This window comes from Schistocerca serialis, chromosome 5 (genome assembly GCF_023864345.2).
Source record: "Schistocerca serialis cubense isolate TAMUIC-IGC-003099 chromosome 5, iqSchSeri2.2, whole genome shotgun sequence".
NCBI lineage: Eukaryota > Metazoa > Arthropoda > Insecta > Orthoptera > Acrididae > Schistocerca > Schistocerca serialis.
Window position 1 is genome coordinate 313,690,251 of NC_064642.1, and position 23,847 is coordinate 313,714,097.

The window sequence follows — 23,847 nt, forward strand, 5'->3', positions numbered from 1 at the left end:
AGGACATTTTGAACATTTCCTGTAACAAAGTGTTTGAAGTCACGCTGGTACGTTCCGTTGCTGTGTGTTTCCATTCCATGATTAATGTGATTTGAAGAGAAGTAATAAAATAAGCTCTAACATGGAAAGTAAGCGTTTCCGGACACATGTCCACATAACATATTTTCTTTCTTTGTGTGTGAGTAAGTGATCCTGCCAAAAGTATTTACAACAAAGTCTCAGTAAGCTGTCTAAATCCTGAACCTGACAATAGTGAAATTTTTGGGGTAAAATTGAGTTTGTATTTGTCACAGTAGATAGGGAACTGAACAACCTGGAGGTAGAAATTGAAGTGTGTGCAGATTATTTGAACAATGTGCAGTATGGATAAGGTGCAGTATCAACTTAAAACTGGGTACTTCTATTGACCATAAGACACCTCCACCACCCAACCACTGTGCTACCCCTATGTGTAACTGAACACTTTAGAGTGAACTTCAGCTAACTAATACCAGTTTCCTCCAATCATACTGTCAGAACTGTAGTGTACTTTAATCATCCAACAAGTGAAAGGGATGATTACAGTTTTGTAAGTGGTGGGTGTGACAAGATATCGTGCAAAAAAATACTAAACGCTTTCTCTGAAAATTATTTGAAACATTTAAATATTATGGTTGTAGGGTCTTCGCAGCATGCATTACCTATTGACAAAAGTTTAATATGTGGCTTGGAATTCCACCAGTGCCATCCTGAATACTTCTCCCTCGAGCAATTGTGATTTAAAAAAAAAAACTATAAACCCACTGGGATTTCACCCCAGTCCCACCACCAGCAACAAACTTGGTTTTGCACTTTGCAATTTTCTGTTGAAACTGGAATGGATTCAGAAGTCAATTTGTCAAGTCTTCTTGTTGTGAATTTCAGTTGTTTGATATTTCATTCCTCGTTGTGTGTTTTAAATAATTTAAATTATGTTGAGGTAATCAAAATTCTGTAGAAAAAATTACACAGAAGCATAGTATGTCACTACACTCATTCAACTTAGTTGACAAGCCATTATTTCTTACATTTAATTTTTGGTGCTGAATTTCTTTGCCTTCTGTGGGTGGTTTCCAGTAATTTCCACTGTGCAGTTTTGCTGCCATAATGCTGTGTATTACTTATTATAGAGTAAAAATTAATGATATGAATATAATAGAGGGAAACATTCCACATGGGAAAAATATATCTAAAAACAAAGATACTGTAACTTACCAAATGAAAGTGTTGGTATGTTGATAGAGACAAAAAACAAACACAACACACACACACACACACACACACACACACACACACACACACACACATACATTTCAAGCTTTCACAACCCACGGTTGCTTCATCAGGAAGGAGGGAAGGAGAGGGAAAGACAAAAGGATGTGGTTTTTAAGGGAGAGGGTAAGGAGTCATTCCAATCCCGGGAGCGGAAAGACTTACCTTAGGGGGGGAAAAAGGACAGGTATACACATACGCACGCACACACACACACACACACACACACACACACACACACACACACACGTGTGTGTGTGTGTGTGTGTGTGTGTGTGTGTGTGTGTGTGTGTGTGTGCATACCTGTCCTTTTTTTTCCCCCTAAGGTAAGTCTTTCTGCTCCCGGGATTGGAATGACTCCTTACCCTCTCCCTTAAAACCCACGTCATTTGTCTTTCCCTCTCCTTCTCTCCTTCCCTCTTTCCTTATGAAGCAGCCGTGGGTTGCGAAAGCTTGAAATTTGTGTGTGTGTTTGTGTGTTTTTTGTCTCTATCAACATACCAATGCTTTCGTTTGCTAAGTTACAGCATCTTTGTTTTTAGATATATTTATTATAGGGTAATACTGATAATAATCAAATTTCTTGCATGGTGACTTGCTAAAAATTTAATCACATATTCAGATTACAGAATTTTCTGCTTAGTTAGATATTTATTTGCCGATTTCTCTTCAGTATTATTTCACATTGCTCAAAATTATGTATCGGATTATAAAGGTGATAGATTGAGCACAACTGTCCACAGTCTATATTGCGCATCTATCTGAGGTGCCCTAATCAAGACCGTATCAATCACAGACCAATATTCACTGTTAAACAGACAACACTTTTCTTTTATTGTTCATATTTTATCTGACATTTCAAGCCATATCCTATGTAGCACTTAACCCCTTCGCTGCTGTCTGTGTATATACCTATCCTGCTACACCATTCCCCAGGAGCTGCAGATGTGTGTGTGCGCCGCTTGGGTTTTCCTACAGTGCTATGGCTGTCTTTATGCGTCCTGAGCTGCCGACCTCTCATTGCTGCAGACAAATTACTTCCAAATGTCAATGAATAAAAAATTTGAGTATTTATCACACAATGTATGTGCCTCATTGCATGCTGTTGTTAAAAAAACCTTGTTTAAGTATCTTGAATATTTTATAAGATACAATGATTGCCATGACCACATGAATAAGTATTTCGTATGGACCAGAACACCATCTCTTAGCACAACCACCAGTATTTGGCGAGCAGTTTAGCCATAATAAAAACCCTCAGCACAGAATGCAGAGGGCATTTCTGTAGCAGTGAAAGGATTAATGGTTAATGGTCTGGCTTACAGAAATCTCACGCTATGGGAGAGCAATGTATGCTTATATTGACTACTTCACTGAGACACCATTATTAACTACTAACCAATCTTATTTTCCTCACTTTTGTGATATTGGTATACATTTTCCAGATTTTATTACAAAAAATGTACACAGAAATACATGTGCTGAACTAGAAAAAACTGTGCCACTTTGCAGCAATAGCCTGGATTGGACCCTTAGACAATATTTATTGTAACATCACGTGAATAGTTCTGCTATTGTGAACAGTGTGTCTTTGCTTGTCACATATATTAAAGAGCTTGGCCTTTGGTAGGATCTTGATGTGAGTAGGATATAATGAACAAAACTGAAAGACTTTCATGTCTGTTTATTTCTGCCTTTCATTTTGAAACACACACTGTCAGTGGCTATTGCTCTTCATTCTTCGATCCTCCTAGGGACTTGTGAGGAAAATGACCCAAAGTTTTACACAACAACTCGGTCAATCCATGCAAACAAAAAATTAGCTCCAAAGTTTCCACAAATAGTGATCATCCAGTTAAGTTTGCATAACTGTATTAACCTCTCTAGCTCCTTTATGAAGCTTAAGATACTTCCTGTTGGTGGCCTGTAAATTGCCGGTATTACAAGCCTGTATTTTTCCTGATTTACTATTACGCTACAGTACTCAAAGATCTTTTCAACGCTGTATTCAGTGACCTGGAGGGCTTGGAGTTTCTACATCTTTTGCATGTAGAGACATTCCCGCTTCTTTCTTGCTGATTCTAAGGTAGTATAATATTAGCTTGTATCCACCAAGATGAATCTGTTCAATTTCTGTGACTTCCATATGATGGCCTGATATGCACAAGAAGTCTGCCAACATTCCATTCCATCCCTTCATTTTCTGGTATTATGGGGACATGCAAACTTCACCCTTTTGTTTGACGCTTCTAATGTTTTGATGGAAGATACTAAATGCATGTACTTTTAATGTCCATGGCTTTGTTCAAGCCACATTATTTTGTTCTGCTAGTAGCTGTTTCAACTGTAATTATATTTATTCTGCAATTCATGTCTTTTGGATGAATTTACCGTTAAGAGTGGTCTGCAGAATGCATTTAGAACCACTTGTGTGAGGAGGATACTGTTTGGCCAGACTGGATTCTTTTGTCAGTTAGCTGTGCAAATAGCCTCTTAACCAGAAGCATTGCTGTACAAACCGTGCCATGTGTGGTACAGTTTAGTGAGGGGTGATGCGTCAATTCCTACGGTTCCGTGATATGCCTTTCCAAGATCCTTCCCCAGAGCACCTAAACCACAGGTAACATCGTTAAACACTACATTTGGCTTAAAAATACTAGCAAACTGATGATCACTTCCCAGATACTTTCCTACAGGATCTGACATTCCCCTCCTATGACTGCTACACAACAATAAAACCAAATTAGTCATTGTACATTTTTTTTTTTTACGACACTTGGCGTCTACATTTACCTTCTGTACTGAAGGACTGCTGTTTGACTTCCTGTGTTGTCAGTCATTTTGTTTTCAGTCTGCAAAGCATTGCAGCTGCTGGTGACAGCTACACTGATCTATAAGACTGGAACCTCTCCTGGATGCTTCCATTGAATTTATAGGCTTGAAAATAATCCAGTCTTCTAGTCTAGCCCAAATGATACTACTGCAAATATTGGATCAGGTATGTGGATGATAATGCCATGCTTGCAGACTTAAACAGCTCATCATTTAAATACATTCTTCGAGCAAATAAATTCTCAAAACCTTAAAGTAATAAACTGAGAGAGGTGATGTAGTGCTAAGACACTAGACTCATATTTGAGAGGATAGCAATTCAAATCCCCATTTGGCCATGTACATGCAGATTTTTGTATAAGTTATTTAAGGTGAATGTAATGAAGATTGTTTGCAAGAGCCTGGCTGATTTATTTTTCCCATTCTGGGATTATGCTCAAACTCTAAAGACCTTATTGTCAATGTGTTAAACCCTAACGTGCAGTCAAAAAAATAGTAAATCTGAGGTTTTTGCTTCCAACACCTGTTGCAGACTTTCAAACACATCACTTTCACCAATTGCTACAGTTCTTACTAAATTGACAAGATTCTAGACAAAAAGAAATAGTCATAAATTATATTCCTTGTATGTATTGGAGAATGCAAATCAGCTAGTAGTGGCAAAAAGATGTCATCCCATATGTGGACAAATTTCAGAGTCTAGCCAACTAGAAGGTTAATTTCCACGTTGTCAGTTTTTAGGTGGTTGCTTTGTATTGTCCTAGTGTACAGTTGTGGCATATAAGGCCACACATTTTGAGTCCCTGGTATGGCCTCTCTGTACAGATGCAGAACATTTTCGTGCTTTTCTGTTATTCAACAATTAAAACTTAAGTGGATGTAATGATGGAACAGATTTCTCACTAATGATTAATACAGCAATACTATCTCCGTACTGTGCTGTAATGCCCTGTGAGTCACTTGGTGACCTGGATCCTGATTATCATGTATTCTACAGATTTCACAAACTTTCGGCCAGATCTTCTGGAAATGAAATCGTATGATTCTAAGTTCTAAAATTGTGCATTAATCTTTGTTTGTCAGTCAGCTGTGGAATGGTTTTTCCTAGTTTCTGATAGATAAATATTTATTTTAGGAAACTTCATACTTTTTGAAGTTGAGTTGAGTTGATAATTGTTTTGGAAAACTGTAAATGTTCGTAAACCACACCTGTATTAAAGAAATACGCCAGATAGGTTTCTTAGGTGTGTTTGAAGCAATACGATTAGAAAATGGTTATAATGGCTGTCATTGTTCTGCTTGTTCCAGACACTCAAGAACACATACCTTCGCAAGCACAATGACGGGTCAACGCCAAGTGTCCTACTACTTCTAACTTGTGGGACTATATCTAGTACGTGTGGGCAGGTTTGCAGTTATCCACTAGCACTTGTTAGGACAAGGTTACAAGCACAAGGTAAGAAATTTTAATACTCTATTTCAGCTACAGTAAGCTGTAAAGTCTAACAAAGCAGTATGTTTTGGTGTGTCTTGTGGGTAACAAGTTCCTTGGTTGTATTGCAGTCTGATAATGTATTATTTGTACAGTATATTGATCTTCACTTTCTCTACTTACTTCCCTTGATAATTACATTTTAGTTGTAGCATAGATGAACGGCACGTATTACACATTAGTTAATAGTTTGATTACCTTGAATTTAGGATTCATTAACATGGGGAGCTACAAACACTACATTGATTTCAAACCTAATCTAAAATGCAATTTCCAGAGAGCCATGTAACACTGATCTATAGGCTGTGATTATGCTGACAATTTCATGACAGAAAAATTACCAAAGGCAGGAGAGCATTCTTCTTTCAAGAATTTTTCAGGAAGCTTACTGCTACTGAAAAACATAGTTCATTTGTAGGGGAAAGTGTAGATGCATCGCAACACAAATGCCTGCAAAGTGCTAAATAAGTATGTTCACTGATAAGAGTTCAAAATGTACTGTGTCTTCGCAGAAGCATCAAACAGCTTTTGAGACAACAAAGAATCTCTCTCTACATTCCAGAGGAATCAACTTACGAACACCAAATACTTAAAGAGAGTTAAGATAAGTTAAAAGATTATCTCTGCTTGGAATTTTCATTTTATTACATAGGTGCATACATTCATCAAAACAAAGTAACATAAATTCTTACATTAATGAGTTGCAACCACACAAAGTAACATAAATTCGTACATTAATGAGTTGCAACCCCCAGTAAAGCCAAAAGAAATACATGAAAATAGTGGCATAGCCTCTTAGCTGCCACCCTTCTGGACTTCACCCCATTCCTCTTTTTGTTCTGCCCATTCACATTTTGTTTTGTGTGTCTTTTCTCAATTTTTGTATTTTAATTGCACTATACTCTTACTAAATGGCTGATATCTGAAAGAAAAGCCAAATAGATATTGTAATGTATGCAATTCCTTTTGTTGTCATTTCTTCTCCTTCTGCTTCAAGTTTCACAGTCAACTTTGTCAAATATGCTTCCTTTACTACAGGTGTGTGGTTCTGAATCACACTTTTTGCAATATTTGTTACCCTTTGGCAAGAAAATGGAAGCTGTTCTGGAATTTCAAAATGAACTAAATTTTACTCTGAAAAAGGAAAACCAGTGGTCAGTATGTGTATACATACTAATGCCATTCCCAGTGCAGACCCCCCCCCCCCCCCCCTTAAATTAATTAATTATCCCTTCCTGTAAGTAATCTGAAACTGATTGAGGAAGTCTTTAAAGATTTATTGCTAGCATCTCTATCTATCTATATCTCTCCTTCAAATTGTATTCCTCTTAGAAGCCAAGACAGTAGGGAAAACCTCTACACATTACACCAAGCATACTAAATCCATTTTCCTGCAAGCGCCTACGTCGTGCCAGAAGTGCAATAGAAATCAAACTTTGTTTCTTTTTATGCATTCTGTTGCAGTTGCTTTTGACATATACTTTGCATAGGATAACATTGAGTGAAATATTGATGCTGACAGCTGAATGTATGCAAAACTGTAGATTACTATGGCTGTAGCCCAATGATGCAACTCGTGAACTGTTTTGAGAAATTTAGGATGGTTCAACTAATGTAGGTTTGTGATAGTGGCATCTTATAACAGTTGTTGGCATGCAGTTTTACTTTATGCAAGATATGTGTCAAGATCAACTTGCAAAAGAATGGTTATTAATTGAATTCTGGTAAAGAATATTAGTTTTGTTTGGATAGCTTCATGTTGCATGGATAATTTTCATGATAAATTGTAATGATCTGAAACGAGTCATTTTTACATTTACAACTAATTTGTAAATATGGATCCATGTCAAACATTTATATAGTTGTTGTAATTCCTACCCACCACATTCTACACATTACAATGACAGATATTCTTCTACAAAAGAGAAATAGTCAAAGAGAAACTTTTTTCCTTTTTTTTCCGAATATTACTTTATCTGTCAGACATTTTGTATTACTGGGAAGGTGATCAGAAATTTGTTGCCCCATTGGAAATACCTTTTTGTGCTAAAGACTACTGTAATGTGGGGTAATGAATACTATATTTTCTTCTGGTATTGTAATTAAACACATAATTATTCCTTTTGAACTGCAGTGGATAATTTACAGCAAATTCCACGAGGGAATAAATTACTGTGAAGCAGTAGACAAAATGCCTGACTCCTTGAACAGATGTCTAATTGATGATCATGAGTTAGCATCCCATATTCTTCTTACAGCACATTCTAAACAGTGAAGAACTTTATTAAAGATGAGTTACCCCAGAACATTATTCCATATGACATTATTGACTGAAAATATGCACAATGTCTACTTACTGATTTCTCTCTCCCCAAGATTTGCTATGAATCAAAGTGCAAATGAGGCTGAAGTAAGTTGTATGAGAATTTCCAAAATGTGGCTTTTCCCGTTTAAATTCCCATCAATATATACACCTAAGAATTTTGAGGTTTCCATCCAGTTTATTATTTCCTTGCCATGTGTTACATTTATTATTGGTGTTATAATTTCTTCTGTTGCTGTATATATGTTCAGATAAAATACCTAACTCTGCTTGTTGTTTATTAGTAGGAAGATCATATACATACATGGTAGACCTGAGGCGAGCCTTTGGGAACTCCATACGTGAATTCTTGTTAGCATCTCTCACATGATTTACATAAAAAATCTTGTATGTGTGTGAGAGAGGGGGGAGGGGAGAAGAAATATTAATGTAATATTTTGGTAATATTATTCATCTTCACAAAAATTACAAGAGGTAACTGCAGCAAATACTGATAAATACAAATTGATGGTAGGCAATGAAAACCTTGTAATGCCATCTGCCTGTGAAACCCTCATCATTTCAGTAACCAGGAACTGTGTTGTCAAAGAGAAATTTGAAAGCACATGGATTTCTCTAATTTGTCAATAACTGGGCTTCTGCTATATAGTTACATATGTAGCAACATTATCTGTATTGCTTTGTATATTCTTTAAGAAACTGTCCATGCTAATCCTCTAAAATTTAACAGAATAATTAAGAGGTTTTCACTGGCTACCATTGAAATAGTTTACAAATATATGTAAGGATTTAGGAATAACAGCAAATATTAAAAAATATATGTAGTTCACAGTTACACATTTCAGGATTTAAGCACAAAGCTAATAGATTAAAATTCTGAAAATGAGGAATTCAGTGATGCTAAAAGGAGAACTATAAAAGTGGGATTATAATTAAAATAGGTATGCTTAATCAGAGTTCAGCATCTAGTGAATGAAGCCAACTGATAGCAGAGGCAGCAGCTTTAATAAAGTCCTTGGACAATCCTGTGTACTTATTTCTGACAATATGCTGATTGGTTTGTTCTTGGGCTCCACTGTGCAGACTGGAGAGTTTGAGACTCCACTTGTGCATCATAGCATTGCATCTGGTGTGACAGGTTCTGTGTAGGTTCCTCCATCCTTGACTAGTTGCTTCTTGGCATCACAGTTCACACCATTGAATGTAACTGATGAAGTGCAGACAAGGGATTTTAGTGTTCCCATAATGATTCTCATTGATTGATTCGTTCACATGGCCAGTTTTCTGTGTTGCCATACTGGGGCACAGTATTCAGCTGTTTGGGTACACTAGTGTCAAGCTCAGTGGCATACAGGTTGAAGAGCAAGATTACTAGGACAGATTCTTGGGAAGCCCATTTTTTGTGGTAAATGACTTACTCTGTTTTTTTCTAATTGTGATGATGAAGTAATGATTGGTTAACATATTTCCCATATGTGTCATCAGTTCCTTACTTGGGGCTTGCTATTTTAGCTTCAGCAGTAGTCTGTTCAGCCACACAGTATCATATGCTGCCAGCAGATCAACAAAGGCCACCAATGACTTTAGTTTCTTCTGGAATCCAGCCTCACTTAGAATGTCAAGGTTAGAACCGTTTCACAGCAACTGTATTGGCTTCTAAACACAGCCTGATTTGTTGCAGTTACATTATTTACTATTCCTTGAATTTTGTTAAGGAAAAGTCATTCCAGTAGTTTAGAAGCACACATTCAGCAGTGCAATTGAACAGTTACTTTAGTGATCACTGCTGGCTTTCCTGATTTGAGGATTGCTAGTGTATGTGCAATTTTGAACTTTGAGGTACTTTTCCTGTCTCAAGTTTATCATTACAGAACGACTTAAGCCAGGTTCTTCAATGTTCCCCATTGTGTTTTATAAATTCAGTGACTGCGCTATCCAGTCCTCTGCTTTCCTCATTTTCAGTGTTTTGATAGCCTCACATATGTCTTTCATTAAATGGATCTGATAAGGTGGTGTTATTATGAAGGTAGCTATTGATTTCATTAAGTTCATCCTTTATCTTTTCTTTTGTGGTTGAGTCTACAGGGACCTTTTGCAGCTCTTGATTTTATGTGAGTGAGTGAAATTTAAGCTGGAAGTCTAAAGTCCATTCATTTCTGCTTTATTGTTTGGTTTAGTTGTTTTAGTATTTTACCAGTTTCATGGTTTTCAGTCTGTTTGTATTCCACTTCCCAATTATCTGTTGCGTCATCCCAGCAAAGGATGTAATGTGTCCTGAGACTTTACGGTATATTATGTTTGACTGCACCAATTATGACTCCCACAAATCTCTTATAGTTTTATACTTCTTGGGCTGTCCAGCAAAAGTTGCTGTCAACCTCCCGAGTATATTAATTCCAGTTCAATGTCCCGAAATTCCATCTTGGCTTGTTAATGGAATTAATGATAGGTATCTCAAACCACGTATTGATTATTGTGGGGCAGTACTGGCATCTTGGGAAGTGTTTTAGAGCTTTTCGGTATGATTCAGAGGAAGTGTGTTTGCATCAGTGCACCATCTAGCAGAGTGAAAGTTTCTCATTTCTTTGGCATCATAACTAAGACAGTTTTTCTCTGTCAGACCATTCTACTAACTTTCTCTATTTTCATCACTGTTTTTATAACCCCAGGTTGTGTGACAGCTGTTGCAATCACGTAAGTATATATGCAACTGAGGTACAGATGGTGCCACTGGACATTCAGTGCTTTGTAGACTCAAACAGTAGTTAAGCCACATGACTACAGAGTGATCACTTTGATGCCGCTGATCTCTTGGCGTCTCATTCCCTTAATATTAAGGAGGCTATTTCTTATGTACACAATGTCAGTTTTAAAAACTCCAGAACTTTGTTCACAAAATTTTTCTACGCATACGTTTTACTTGTTGTGCATGGTCTCCTTCGAAATACTTTCTTCCACAATTGATACACTACTACCAATGCCATTTCCTTTTCCAAAGCAGTCTTGGTACAACTTTTGTTAGATTGCATGGAGAATTTTATCTCATCTGTCATTGTAAATCTTTGCCCTTTCAGTGGGGTTTTCAACTTTGGAAATTAAAAAAGTCTGCAGGAGCCAAGTCTGGAGAGTAAGGGGGATGAGGCAGCACCTGTGATTTCATTTCTTGTGCAATAGTCGTGCACCATCACAGCTGAAAGTGTGCGTGCGTTAGTGTGATGCAAGAGCCATGAATTGTCTCGCTACATTCCAGGTTGTTTTCCTTCTCACATTTTCGGCCAGGCATCGCAATACATCATGATAGTACCATCAATTAACAATTTGCCCTGTGGCATGAATTAATGATGAATTAATACTTCAAAGCTAAAGAAAACAGTCAGCATGTGACATGACCTGACAAGCTTTTTTTGGTCATGGAAGACCTTTCCTGACACATTGTGAAGACTGAACCTTGGTCTCAACATCATAACTGCAGACTCGTGTCTCGTCACAAGTTATTTGCTCCTTTGCGTGATTCAAAAGCTCTTCACAGATTGTGAGACAAAGGTCTTTCTGATATTGACTCATGAGCCGTGGGACAAACATGGCGGCAACGCGATGCAAGTGCCATGTCAGGATTCCACGAAATGATCTAACTGGAATGTTACATTCTTCTGCAACCTCTTGGACAGGCAGTCGTTGATTGACACACACAGTTTCATTGATGTTCCTGACATGAACATCATCAGTAGGTGTCGAAGGGCACCCTGAATGAGGGGAGTCATGTTTAACTTCCATCAACTCATTTTAAACTGTGTGAACCATTCATAATACCAAATATGGCTTAAGAACTCATCACTGTAGGCTTCCAGCATCATCTGGTGTGCCTCTGTAAAGATTTTCTTGAGTTTCATGCAAAATTTAATGCAAACGCGTTGCTCCTCCAACTCTGTCATCTTGAAATTCGCCCTTTCTTATGATGGTTGTTGCGATATAGCAGAGATGCTTATTCCATCCTGGATTTTCCATTATTTTATTTTACCCTTTGTTATATCATCTTCATTTAGGTGGGATTCTTGGAGAACTGGGATATTGGTCTTAAGACCAGTGGCCCATTTTCTCATGTACTGACATTTGTCTTTTGGTTGTCCTTCTACATTGATCTGTAAACTGTGGATACTTGGTCCAAAATTGTGTTATTTTTGTTTGGCTCTGAGAAGAGCCATTGTTGCAGTTAGTTATCTAGTGCTGTTGTCATGAATAGCCATAAGAAATCTTTGATACAGTATAGCTGCCAGTGGTATAGACTTTTGCCATCCTGCTTTAACAGTCTTGTCTGGGGTACACAGTCTTGGAGGAGCTCTACACAATGCAACCCATATTTATTGCGAAAAATTTACATAAAAAACACACAAAACATAGCCTTTGTCAAGGATTGTTAAAGTACGTAGGCATATAAATTGACCTTTTTTCTTATCGATAGTAAAAAATTTTTTATTCCATTTGCAAGGCTGTATCTTGCATAAGTAAATTTTCACAGTAGAATGTGACTTTTCTGCTATTTCTGGAACCTGCAACATGATTTGCGTGATGTTTTAAAGCATGTTTATCCTGCTGTAGCTTCTACATTTTATGAAATGGATAAAAAAAAATTTTTTTTTTCTACTTAGGGTATGAAGTCCATCATCATAACCAATTGGAAGGCGGTTTGTTTAGGCACCAGACCGGTTACACATTTTTCATTTTCTAAGTGTCTTCGTTGCATTTCATGTAATCCATTTTACATGTGTGCTGCAATGGAACTGTTTGATTGTTCTGTACAGTCCAGGAGGTCCTTTTGTCAGCATGTTGTTTACATTGGATAGATACACATTTTTAAAGGCACAGTGTTGAAAATAGCATGGTGTAATAGTGTAAGGCACATGCAAATGTCAAGAAAAAGGTATCCTGGACTGTATAGAACAACCAAGTACAGTTAAGTGGCAGTGTTCAGTGTGGTATACATTTGTAACACATTCTCAAACTATGTGTTTTTGCCAGTTGCATTATGGGCCACAAACATTCTACCTATGTTAGCAGCTGCTCCCTATTGTCGAAGCTATAAGTGAAATGCACTTGGAACGTGATGGTAAGACTCTAGTGCCAGTAACAAACATAAAATAATGGGTAGTTTAATCAGAATTTAATATCCTCTTTAATCTGTTTTTATCTTGGTAGATACACCATAATTCTTGCTATGTTTCAGATTATATAAGCTGCAGCAGCTCAGAATGAAACACACTTTAAAATACCAGGCAAATTTTGTTGTAGTTTCCAGAAATAGTATAAATGACATGTAGTACTTTGAATATATATGCTTAGGCAAGACTGCATAAGGAGGCTTTGGGTGCTGTGTATTTGATTATGCTACATTAGACAAAAATTACATACGTAATTACAAAATTTAAATATGGGAAACCTGTGTGAATTCAGTTCAATTGCATTTTATTTTTAGTTATTAGTGCAATACTGCTGTGGTAACAGACCACAGGTGCCCCTAAAACTAGAAATAAATGTACAGGGTGTATCAAAAAGAATCATCTGATTTGGCACATCTATATTTCTGAAACTAATAAACACATACAATGAATTTTCTTTTTGATGAAAGGGAAACTCACCTTTTCATGGGTGTTCGGTATACCCCCCTTGAGATGCACGGCATATGTCAGTGTGGTATTCAAATTGTTCCCACACTGTGGTGAGCTTGTCTTGAGTTACACCTTCCACAGGTGCTGTTATGTGATGTCGTAGTTCATTCATTGCTGTTGATAATGGAGGCACTTAAGAGTATTTTATAACCCTCACAAGAAATAATCGTGAACAGTCAGATCCGGTGACTTTGGAAACCAGTAATGTAAGGCTGAATCATTTGATCCAGTGTGACTGATCACTCGTTCAATAATACCTTGATTTAAAAATTTCCCTGCTTCTAGATTCTAGTGTGACAGTACACCATCTTGTTTGTAAATGAGGTTGTTCGAATCAGTTTCCAACTGTGAGAAAAGAGTTTTCAAGCATATCAAGATACGTACTTCCTGTAACAGTGTTCTTGGCAAACAAAAATGGACTAGCATCTTTTCCCATGAAACTGCACAAAACATTAAATTTTGGGGAGTCCTTCTCATATTGTACAACTTCATTTGGTTGCTCTGTAACCCATATTCTCACATTTTGATGGTTCGCCTTTACATTTTAATGGAATGTTGCCTCATCACTAAACACTAAGCTTGGAAGAAAACTATCAACCTCCGTCTTACAAAGAATGAAATTACAGAACTCCACTTGTTGTTGTTTGTCACCTTCACAAAGAGTTTACAGTAGCTGAATTTTGTATGGTATCGTGTATAAAAGTCGACGCAACACTTGCCAGACAGACATCGGGGGCATGTTGAGCTGCACAGTGAATGGAATTCTTTGGACTCCTTGTGAAACTATGGTGGATGTATTCGATGTCAGTGTTAGACACTCGGGGATAGCCCGGAGATTTGCTTTTACACAAGCAACCTGTTTCATGGAGTTGTTCATGTCATCATTTAATGATTTGTGCTATAGGAGGATCCACAGCATACCTAGTACAAAAGTCACGCTGAACAGTTATTTATTACTGACCCGCACTGCACAAAACATAGAACACAAAACGCTTTCTGTTGTCTCGACACCATTTTTATTAGAAGTGAAATGGGAGCACACTGCTGCTGCTACCTAGCAGCGACTGTGTAAAACTCAAGAGGTTGCTCTTTCCAACAGTACGTTTTCCAACAGTACTTTGTTCACGAACATATTTCAAATAGTGTAATAGTTATGATTTTTTAAAATAACTTCATTCTTTTTGATACACCCTATATCATCGGTGGCATCTATAGGTACTGCAACTTGCATTAACAAGACAGAAGATATGGTACAATGCTGCCACTGTACTTAGGGGACTAGTGTATTAAGGAAGTGTTTTACAGGAAATCTAAAATGTCAAAGTACATTGTATAGGCAGTTTCTTCTTTCCTCCCCATACATCACAGTATGTGCTAATCAGAGCAGATACTGGTTATGTGATGTGCATAATTGATATTGTTATTATAGATTGCAGGCAGTTCACAAGAAACTAAAACAGTGTGCATGACAAAAGTGACTATTACCACTCCCAGTAATTGTTGCAAGATCTATACATGCCATGACCAGTTTCTATTATATGGCCACTGGCAAATAAGACACAAGTGATAAATATTACTAACATGCTATGGCAATTATCTAAATTCCTTCATTCATAAGTACTTAATTTTGTAAATTAGTGGTATTTGAATTACTTTTAATTAACTTTTATAAAATCAGATTGACATATAATTAAATAATTTTTTTACAGAAGCTGCAAAGAGAAACGAATTCCGACAGTAAAGGGATGAGCTGCGTATTATATTAAATTTCTGCCCAGAATACTGATTTTGACAAGTCTCAATTTTTTTGTTTGCAGTTATAACCACTGGCAATGGGTCTGCTCATGCCCACAATGGAACTATGTCAAGAGTAATCCGGACAATAATCCAAGATGAAGGCTTCCTAGGACTGTACCGTGGGATAACACCCAACTTTTTGAAAGTGGCACCTGCCGTCAGTATTAGCTATGTTGTTTATGAAAGAGTTCGTCAGGCACTAGGAGTGAACATGACGTGATGCCATCTTGCTTTAGGAATTGTTTATTTAAAATTTACAAGAGTCCTAAAGACCACATGGTCCTGACTGTTGATAGATCCGTCATAATTTATTTGTGGTTGTAACTGAAAAACTACAGTTACAGTTAATCTGTGATTCTGAGTATTTCTCAAATTTTGTGAAAGTGATAGTTCTTTTTTAATAATGTTTACAAGACATTTGTCATTATTTGTATATGATGATGTATGAGTTCTGTGTATGTGTAATTTTCTTGTGTCCGGATAAATACCTTTCTTAAAAAGTCTTTGCCAAAAAAGGTGTTTTCCTTAGCAAATATTTTGGTTGTGTGTGTGTGTGTGTGTGTGTGTGTGTGTGTGTGTGTGTGTGTGTGTGTGTGTGTGTGGGCGCGTGTGTAGTAAGACATACAATTCTGTAACAGAAATGTTGTTTAATGATTAATCAGTATTGAGTTTTCTGGGAATTAACTTAAAATTTGAGAAGCTCATTCATATTTAGGGAATCCAGTACAATTGCCAGACCAATATTACTCTTAAAATTGCATTTTCTCCATAAATGATTCAAGAGACTAAATACATCTTGATTGAAACTCTAAAGAATGGTCTAGATCCAGACTATACTTTCTAGAGCTATTACTTACTGATGGTTGAGGTATGTGTCAGGTAATTGACACACTATACTCTGAATCTCATCATGTTACTTTGTTTTGTGCATGTTCTGTTAAATTATATACATTCCGTTTGTCTGTGCCTGTCAGGATTTATTTTACTGTATTACTGCTGCTGTGTCAGTAAATTGTTTTCAGCAGTACTCTTTTTTTTTCTTCACCAAGTCTTAGTAAATTGCTGTATCAGTATTTACAACACACAAAAATTGTTGGGTTAAAAATATGCAGAAGCATTTTGGTTTATGTGTCATTGCTGCTCCATATGAAAGAGCAACAAAATATTGCAAATAGGAAATGGATAATTTTATATTGGAACCGTGCTATCCATTATTTTTGTGAAATTTTTGGTGTTTTTGTGCATGTGAGAGAAAAGGACACATTGGATGACATTCATCAAATAATGCAATTGTGAAGCAAAAAATTTGTGTTACTTGTTACAGACATTATTTAAAATTGTTGAATGAAAGACTTAAAAAAGACACTGCATTGGCATAAATAAAATTCCCATACTGTACTGTAGAAATTATAACTATTAATGGACCAGAAGTGACAAAGAAGTGGTTGACGAGCAATCTCGGGCTTTTAGAAACAAAACATTATCAAATGTGAGAGAAGAGAGGAAATGGTGGCAGAGGTGCAAGTGATACCTTTTTTTCAAAATAGAAAAAAGATAGGAACAAATTTTGGGTCAGGGGCTAATTGCAGAATTCAAAATATTAAATGGTTGGTTAAACAATGACAGCTTAGAAAATGACAGCGTCATTGTAGGTAAACTAGGAAATAGAAATCAAACGAATAAATGTTTGTGTAGGAAGAACCAAGCAAAAAATTAAAACAATAAACTACTTTGAAAAATAAGGTTAAAAACCCAAGTAAAAAATTGAAGAGGGGCAATGAAACAAGAGTAGGTCAGAGATAAAAGGAATAAGCCAATGGTAATTATGTGTTGAGGGGTATAGACATTATGAAAAGATCTGGAGGTGTAGAGAAGGAACAAGAGACCCAGCAGGAATAAATTACCATGGGATCAGCTGAGATAATCAGCAAGTGCCAAGTTTGCTTTGGAGTAATCAAATCAATCTACTGAATATTTTATTGCATTTGGCATGACTTGCTGAATAAATTAGGGAGAAGTTCCTGCTTTTAATGTCACAAAGCAGTTTGCAACTGGCTACTGTTTTTTCACAGTATACAGTATTGATTTGCAGTCATTATTTTGAGTGTACTATATATATATAAAGTAACACTGCTGTTTCAGTATATGCTCACTGTACTTGTGTCTTTTAGTTGTCTTGTGCATCACAGTAATGCAGATATGCAGAGATACTCATCTCAGGGGAAGATGTAATTCCTTCAAGTGTTCTGAAGTGCCCAGCACTGACATGATCAAAACAAAGTAATACCAGTGAGTCCATGTGAGTGGTAAAATAATAATTTAATTTAGCTTACACTGTAGACTTCAAACTACATGAACCGTGTGGTTTCTTTGCTTCAGAATCATGCAGTGCCAAATAGTTGATACAGCATTGCTTGGTTCAGACCATCTTCCTATGCTTAATGTAGGTTGGGTTCTAGCTAGTTTTCCTCTCCCTGTTATTAATTAAGCTCGAATTTCAACATACGTTATGACTACAGTCTCTGCCAGCTGGTTGCTTAGGCACTCTTAATTCCTGCAGCATTTGTTCTGTCAGTAGTTCTTGTTTACATTCTGTAATATGCCCCTTACAGACCCAAAATTAGATCTGTCCATTTTGATGAGTCTTGTCTTAACTGATACTAGGTACCTCATTTTCAGAGAAGAAAAAGTATGGGCATTTTATTAATGCTAATACATAATAATTTTGTTAATGACTCTGAAAACATTTCTTGACAATGGGCATCATGAGAAAGCTATATATGCATTTTGTTTATCCCAGAAAACATGTAATGGATGTACTGCTGAAATTTATTGAGACTTGTTATACATGACATGTACATTCCTAACAAAAGAAATTGTTTGTGAATATAAAAATGCATTTCTGACTTTTTAATTGTCTAACAAAGTCATGTTTTATGAATCTGTGATGTAAATTCAAGACCATTTTGCAATAAAATAACCTTGTAATATATACATAAAAGGCAGTTTTGTTTAGCTTGTACATGAGAATGTTTGTAGTGTATCTTGTCTGCAGAATGTGAAAGTGTTGAGTTTCAATTTCTGCTTCAGAAAGAGGCTACATAAATGTGTGAAATATTAAAAACTTATTGTACTGGAAAATCCTTCATGGAATATAAATAATGGAAGCAGTAACTATAACAAGTCACCCTGTAGATGAAGCACTGAGTTTTCAGTAGGCAAATAAACAAGACAGAATATTAGTGAGCTTCAAGAAAAATCTTTCTTCATAATGTGCTCTCACCCTGTAGATGAAGCACTGAGTTTTCAGTAGGCAAATAAACAAGACAGAATATTAGTGAGCTTCAAGAAAAATCTTTCTTCGTAATCTCTCTCTCTCTCTCTCTCTCTCTCTCTCTCTCTCTCTCTCTCTCAACAGGTTGACATGGAGACATGATAGAAACAAGTATGTTTGGATATATCTACAACCAAAGTGAGAATAAAGGTGTCAGATTTGTTCATGTAGAAATGCAGCAGACTGTCCAACATGTCTGCAAAGTGTGGTGTACCTCTCACAGCTATTAGCACAGTGGAAGAACAGTGGTTGTGAAAAGACCCTGACCATCGGAGACCAGAGATGAGAATCACATTTTGTCAATGACATTGTTTCAAACCCAACTGGAATTATTGCTGTCAGTGAACACAGGTCCATCTCGCAAGTTTCTGAGTGAATATTGTGAAAGGAACTGCAAGCAATGGACATTTTGATTTGGGATTCCTAGCAAAACACTATTGCTCTTTGTGGCACTTAAAGCTGCGCGTTGTCAGATACAGAGAAACTAAACAATCTCACGTCCGTCGGCCGTTGTAATTTAATATATTATTATTGTTATTATTTTTTGATTGTTGCCGACTTACGTGGTGGGCCTTAATAAAAATGATATTTAAGTTGAACAATGTAATAAACTTTTCATATTAATTTCCTCGGCTAGTCAGTTCACTTTAAAGCAAGAAATGTTTAGTTATTAATTAAAATTGCGGCCCACACATGCGTGAGAGTATTTTTCTTACCTCCTTTAACCATTGTATTGTAGTCGGAGTCCTGGCTCTGGCTCTGGGCTATGGTACTGAAAATAAGAATCTTAAAGCTAAGTATTTTCTGCAACGTCGGGCGGCTGTGGAGAAAAATTAATATTATGTTAATAGCGGGCGAGTATTTCGCTTCCGCTAATTTCATAAGTTAATATCACCACGTAATGGCGTCGTTGGCTGCATCGGTCGCTGCGATTGTTGAACTGTAAATTGTTTGAATGTAGGTTAATTCAAGGAAGGCGCACATGAAATCTGGATCACCTCTTACAAATTAAAAGTTCACAATAATATTAAATCAGTGTATTATATGCTTAACTCATACAAATATGCTTACATTTGCCAGCACTCGCAAGATGTCCGTCTGTACATCATCAAGACAAGTGAAGAAGTGAAGTCGACTAAAAAAATTAGCAAAAGAGCGTATCTTGTTGTCTCTATTTTGTCATAAATTATTTCTTTGCATTGCATTTCCTTGCATTTCTCGACAGAGAAATTATTGTTTTACGGCTACATGATAAAAATATATTATTCAATTTTTAAGTCTTTTCATAATATAGCACTGGGGACGCTATAACAGTAACTACCAGAAGGCATTTAGTGTGTCATCTGATAAGTCATTATTTTGTCTGTTGTCAAGTGATGCACTGATAACCCAGTGAGCCGTTTAACACTCAGTGTGGAGTTTGTAGTTCAGACCGGAGGTGGTTCTGTGATATTTTTGTGGCCATTTTTTTTTTTTTTTTTTGTAGCATAACTTCGGCTAAGGATGTAGAGGCTTTTCTCACTAGGGGTAAGATAGATACTGCCTACAGGAAAATTAAAGAGACCTTTGGAGAGAAGAGAACCACTTGTATGAATATCAAGAGCTCAGATGGCAACCCAGTTCTAAGCAAAGGGAAGGCAGAAAGATGGAAGGAGTATATAGAGGGTTTATACAAGGGCGATGTACTTTAGGACAATATTATGGAAATGGAAGAGGATGTAAATGAAGATGAAATGGGAGATAAGATACTGCGTGAAGAGTTTGATAGAGCACCGAAAGACCTGAGTCGAAACAAGGCCCCGGGAGTAGACAACATTTCATTAGAACTACTGACAGCTTTGGGAGAGCCAGTCCTGACAAAACTCTACCATCTGGTGTGCAAGATGTATGAGACAGGCGAAATACCCACGGAGTTCAAGAAGAATATAATAATTCCAATCCCAAAGAAAGCAGGTGTTGACAGATGTGAAAATTACCGAACTATCAGTTTAATAAGTCACAGCTGCAAAATACTAACGCGAATTCTTTACAGACGGATGGAAAACCTGGTAGAAGGGGACCTCGGGGAAGATCAGTTTGGATTCCGTAGAAATGTTGGAACACATGAGGCAATACTAACCTTACGACTTATCTTAGAAAAAAGATTAAGGAAAGGCAAACCTACGTTTCTAGCATTTGTAGACTTAGAGAAAGCTTTTGACAATGTTAACTGGAATACTCTCTTTTAAATTCTGAAGGTGGCAGGGATAAAATACAGGGAGCGAAAGGCTATTTACAATTTGTACAGAAACCAGATGTCAGTTATAAGAGTCGAGGGGCATGAAAGGGAAGCAGTGGTTGGGAAAGGAGTGAGACAGGGTTGTAGCGTCTCCCCGATGTTATTCAATCTGTATATTGAGCAGGCAGTAAAGGAAACAAAAGAAAAATTCGGAGTAGGTATTAAAATTCATGGAGATGTAATTTTTCCTCCTATCTTTTCTACATAATTCTGTAGCTCTCAATTCGTTCGAGCAATCAATCATTCATGATAGGAAACACAGTCATAGCTCAGTCACTCAAAAGATTCTGAAATTTTACTTGTTAGAATGAAATCAGGCGATGATTCTTCTTCCCTGCAGGCTCGTGCTTTGCGGCAGTCTGCTAATCTGTACAAATAAAATGCCTCGTAATTTTGGGAGCGTTGTATAATCAGTCGGGAAACCTCATATCAAGCGGATATTTGGCTTTGATGTTTAACCTTCCGAAGAAGTAATGGAGCTCTTGGATTATTAAATGCAGGTTCGTATCCAGTCTTTCGGAAGTTCCCTTCTGATTAACAACTACGCAATATATCGATAAATATCATTAATTCTCATATTTCCAATACACACCTTTTATTTGAAGGAGCAATCTATATATATTTCCTCTTAATTGTACAGTTCGTATCAGTTATCTTCTGTGATAAATCACAATAATCAGATTACAGTTCTTCCAAACCAAGCTCAGGCTAATCGGCACGAAAACAATCTCCGAAGCTCCCTTTTTTTTTTTTTTTTTTTTTTTTTCCTAACAACCACCAGAGAGAGTACTACAAAGAATACTTACGCGCTCATGGCATAGCTATTGCATGAACTATTTTTCGCATGGATTCTGCGAGTATGAAGATAGAAAATTAGTAAACGCCATTCAAGGGTCGAATTGTATCGGAATAATTCATCGAATATAAAGAGATATTACAATTGCCCCTCCCAGCGAGCAAAGTTAATGATAATACACTTTGCGAGCTAACAGAAAAAAATTGTTGGGTTGTTTATTCAAAAGAGGAATATTTTGAATTAGTAGAATTTTACTATAGAGAGTATGGGTAACATGTTAAGACAATAAGTTACGAGAATACCTAAGCTGTAGCTTTTACATGTACCGGGGTATACCCGCATCATGAGTACATAACCAGGGAAGATGTAGATTGGTGTAACTACGAAAAAGGTCTACCCATTCGGGAACTGGCTTTCACAGGGAAACCCTGGAAAACCCGGAAGAATAGACCCCAGCTCAGGTATTAAAGAAGATAGGAAAGCCTAAATCCAGTAATTTTGAAATATATAGAAGCTCCATAGATTAGATCGAAGGAAAAGTGCCTCATAGCCAAAAAAAATTTGACAATATTGCTCAAAAAATAAATTTTCAAAATTCTTCTTTCGACGATGTAGCCGGCGATCTCGTTGTGAAGTCGATGGAACAGGAACACTGGGTACGGACACCGGGTAGGCGACATACAGTGCTCGGTGGAGGCGGCACGGAGGACAGGCGATGGCTTATGGTACAGGATAGAAGCTGGTAATGTGCCGTAGAAACAGGAAGATGATCTCAGGAACAGATGGTCAGGGACGTGAACATGAAACAGGTTTAAAGTGGAATAAGAAAAGGTTCTGACTGAATAAATCCCTGGAAGAGAGTGGATTAAGGTAACGAAGTCCATATTTCATCGTTGAACTCAAAATCGGAGTGGATTCCTATATTCTTCCATCTGTACTAGACTGAAACATCTATCAGTCCTGACAATCGCGATTTTTTTGTAGTCCTCAATACCAAAGTTGTTTTGCATTACAACTGCTGATTGTCCAAAACATTGCCAAATAGACTGTGGGCATTAAATTTTGTTGTAGCTCATATCGAATGTATTCCTCTCAAAAAAATTTTTAATCTAATCTTCGTTTTGTTATAGTGCAGGTGGAAGTAGAGCATTGAATCTGTCCGAGGTTTGCTTTCAATTACGAAATTATGGATAAATTTTAAGTTTACACCTGATGAAAAATTTTAAACATAGGCATATGACAATGACTCCACAAAAGGAATAATTTGAAAAATTTTCATTATTCTTATGATTAATTGATTTATAGATCCGCTTGCAAATAAATATCATTAATGATGTTCATTTAACAAATCGTCCAATCGCAGAATCTTCTTCATCCTCTCATGAACATTTATGGAAATATATTTCAACAATATGTCCATAATATGAAACACACAAACTGCTATTCTTAAAATGTTAATTAAAATTCTTAAATTAATTCTCCTGGTAAAGAAGGCATAATGAAAAATCTAAAAATTATAATAATTTTCTCTCGCGCCACCAGGGAGTTTCTTCAATTGTTTGCAACAGTGACATTATCGACTGTTGCTTCATTTCACCGTTCATTTGTTTTCTTGCGCGAACAGCGCACATCATACACACAGCGTATTTACCTGCATATCCCACACTGTTCTTCACACGCAATTCTCACATAAGTGCCGTGTCTTGAGGAAATGTAGATGCACTTTCATTGTATACCACTGTGCCTTCTGCTCATAGTCCACACTTACAAACGCTAGTAATTAACAAATTCTTCTACCTATCTTAAAATTTTTGTGCTAAACTATCACAGGAGTAATCTCACTGTCTCTTAACCCATCACAGGAGTAATCTCACTGTCTCTTAACCTATCACAGGAGTAATCTCACTGTCTCTTAACCTATCACAGGAGTAATCTCACTGTCTCTTAACCTATCATAGGAGCAATCTCACTGTCTCTTAACCTGTCACAGGAGCAATCTCACTGTCTCTTAACCTCTAGACAACATAAACTTCTTGATATTT

The 23,847-nt window shown here is 36.8% G+C and overlaps 1 protein-coding gene across 1 annotated transcript in view; it reads left to right on the forward strand.

Moving 5' to 3' along the window:
• Positions 1 to 19,243, forward strand: part of LOC126480870 (calcium-binding mitochondrial carrier protein SCaMC-2) — a 232,720-nt gene extending 213,477 nt beyond the window's left edge. Inside the window, exons 8-9 of the mRNA XM_050104249.1 lie at positions 5,431 to 5,578; positions 15,418 to 19,243. Of these exons, the coding sequence (XP_049960206.1) occupies positions 5,431 to 5,578; positions 15,418 to 15,617 (348 nt within the window). The 3' untranslated portion in view covers positions 15,618 to 19,243. The remainder of the gene's footprint in view (positions 1 to 5,430; positions 5,579 to 15,417) is intronic.
• Positions 19,244 to 23,847: the final 4,604 nt, after the last annotated feature.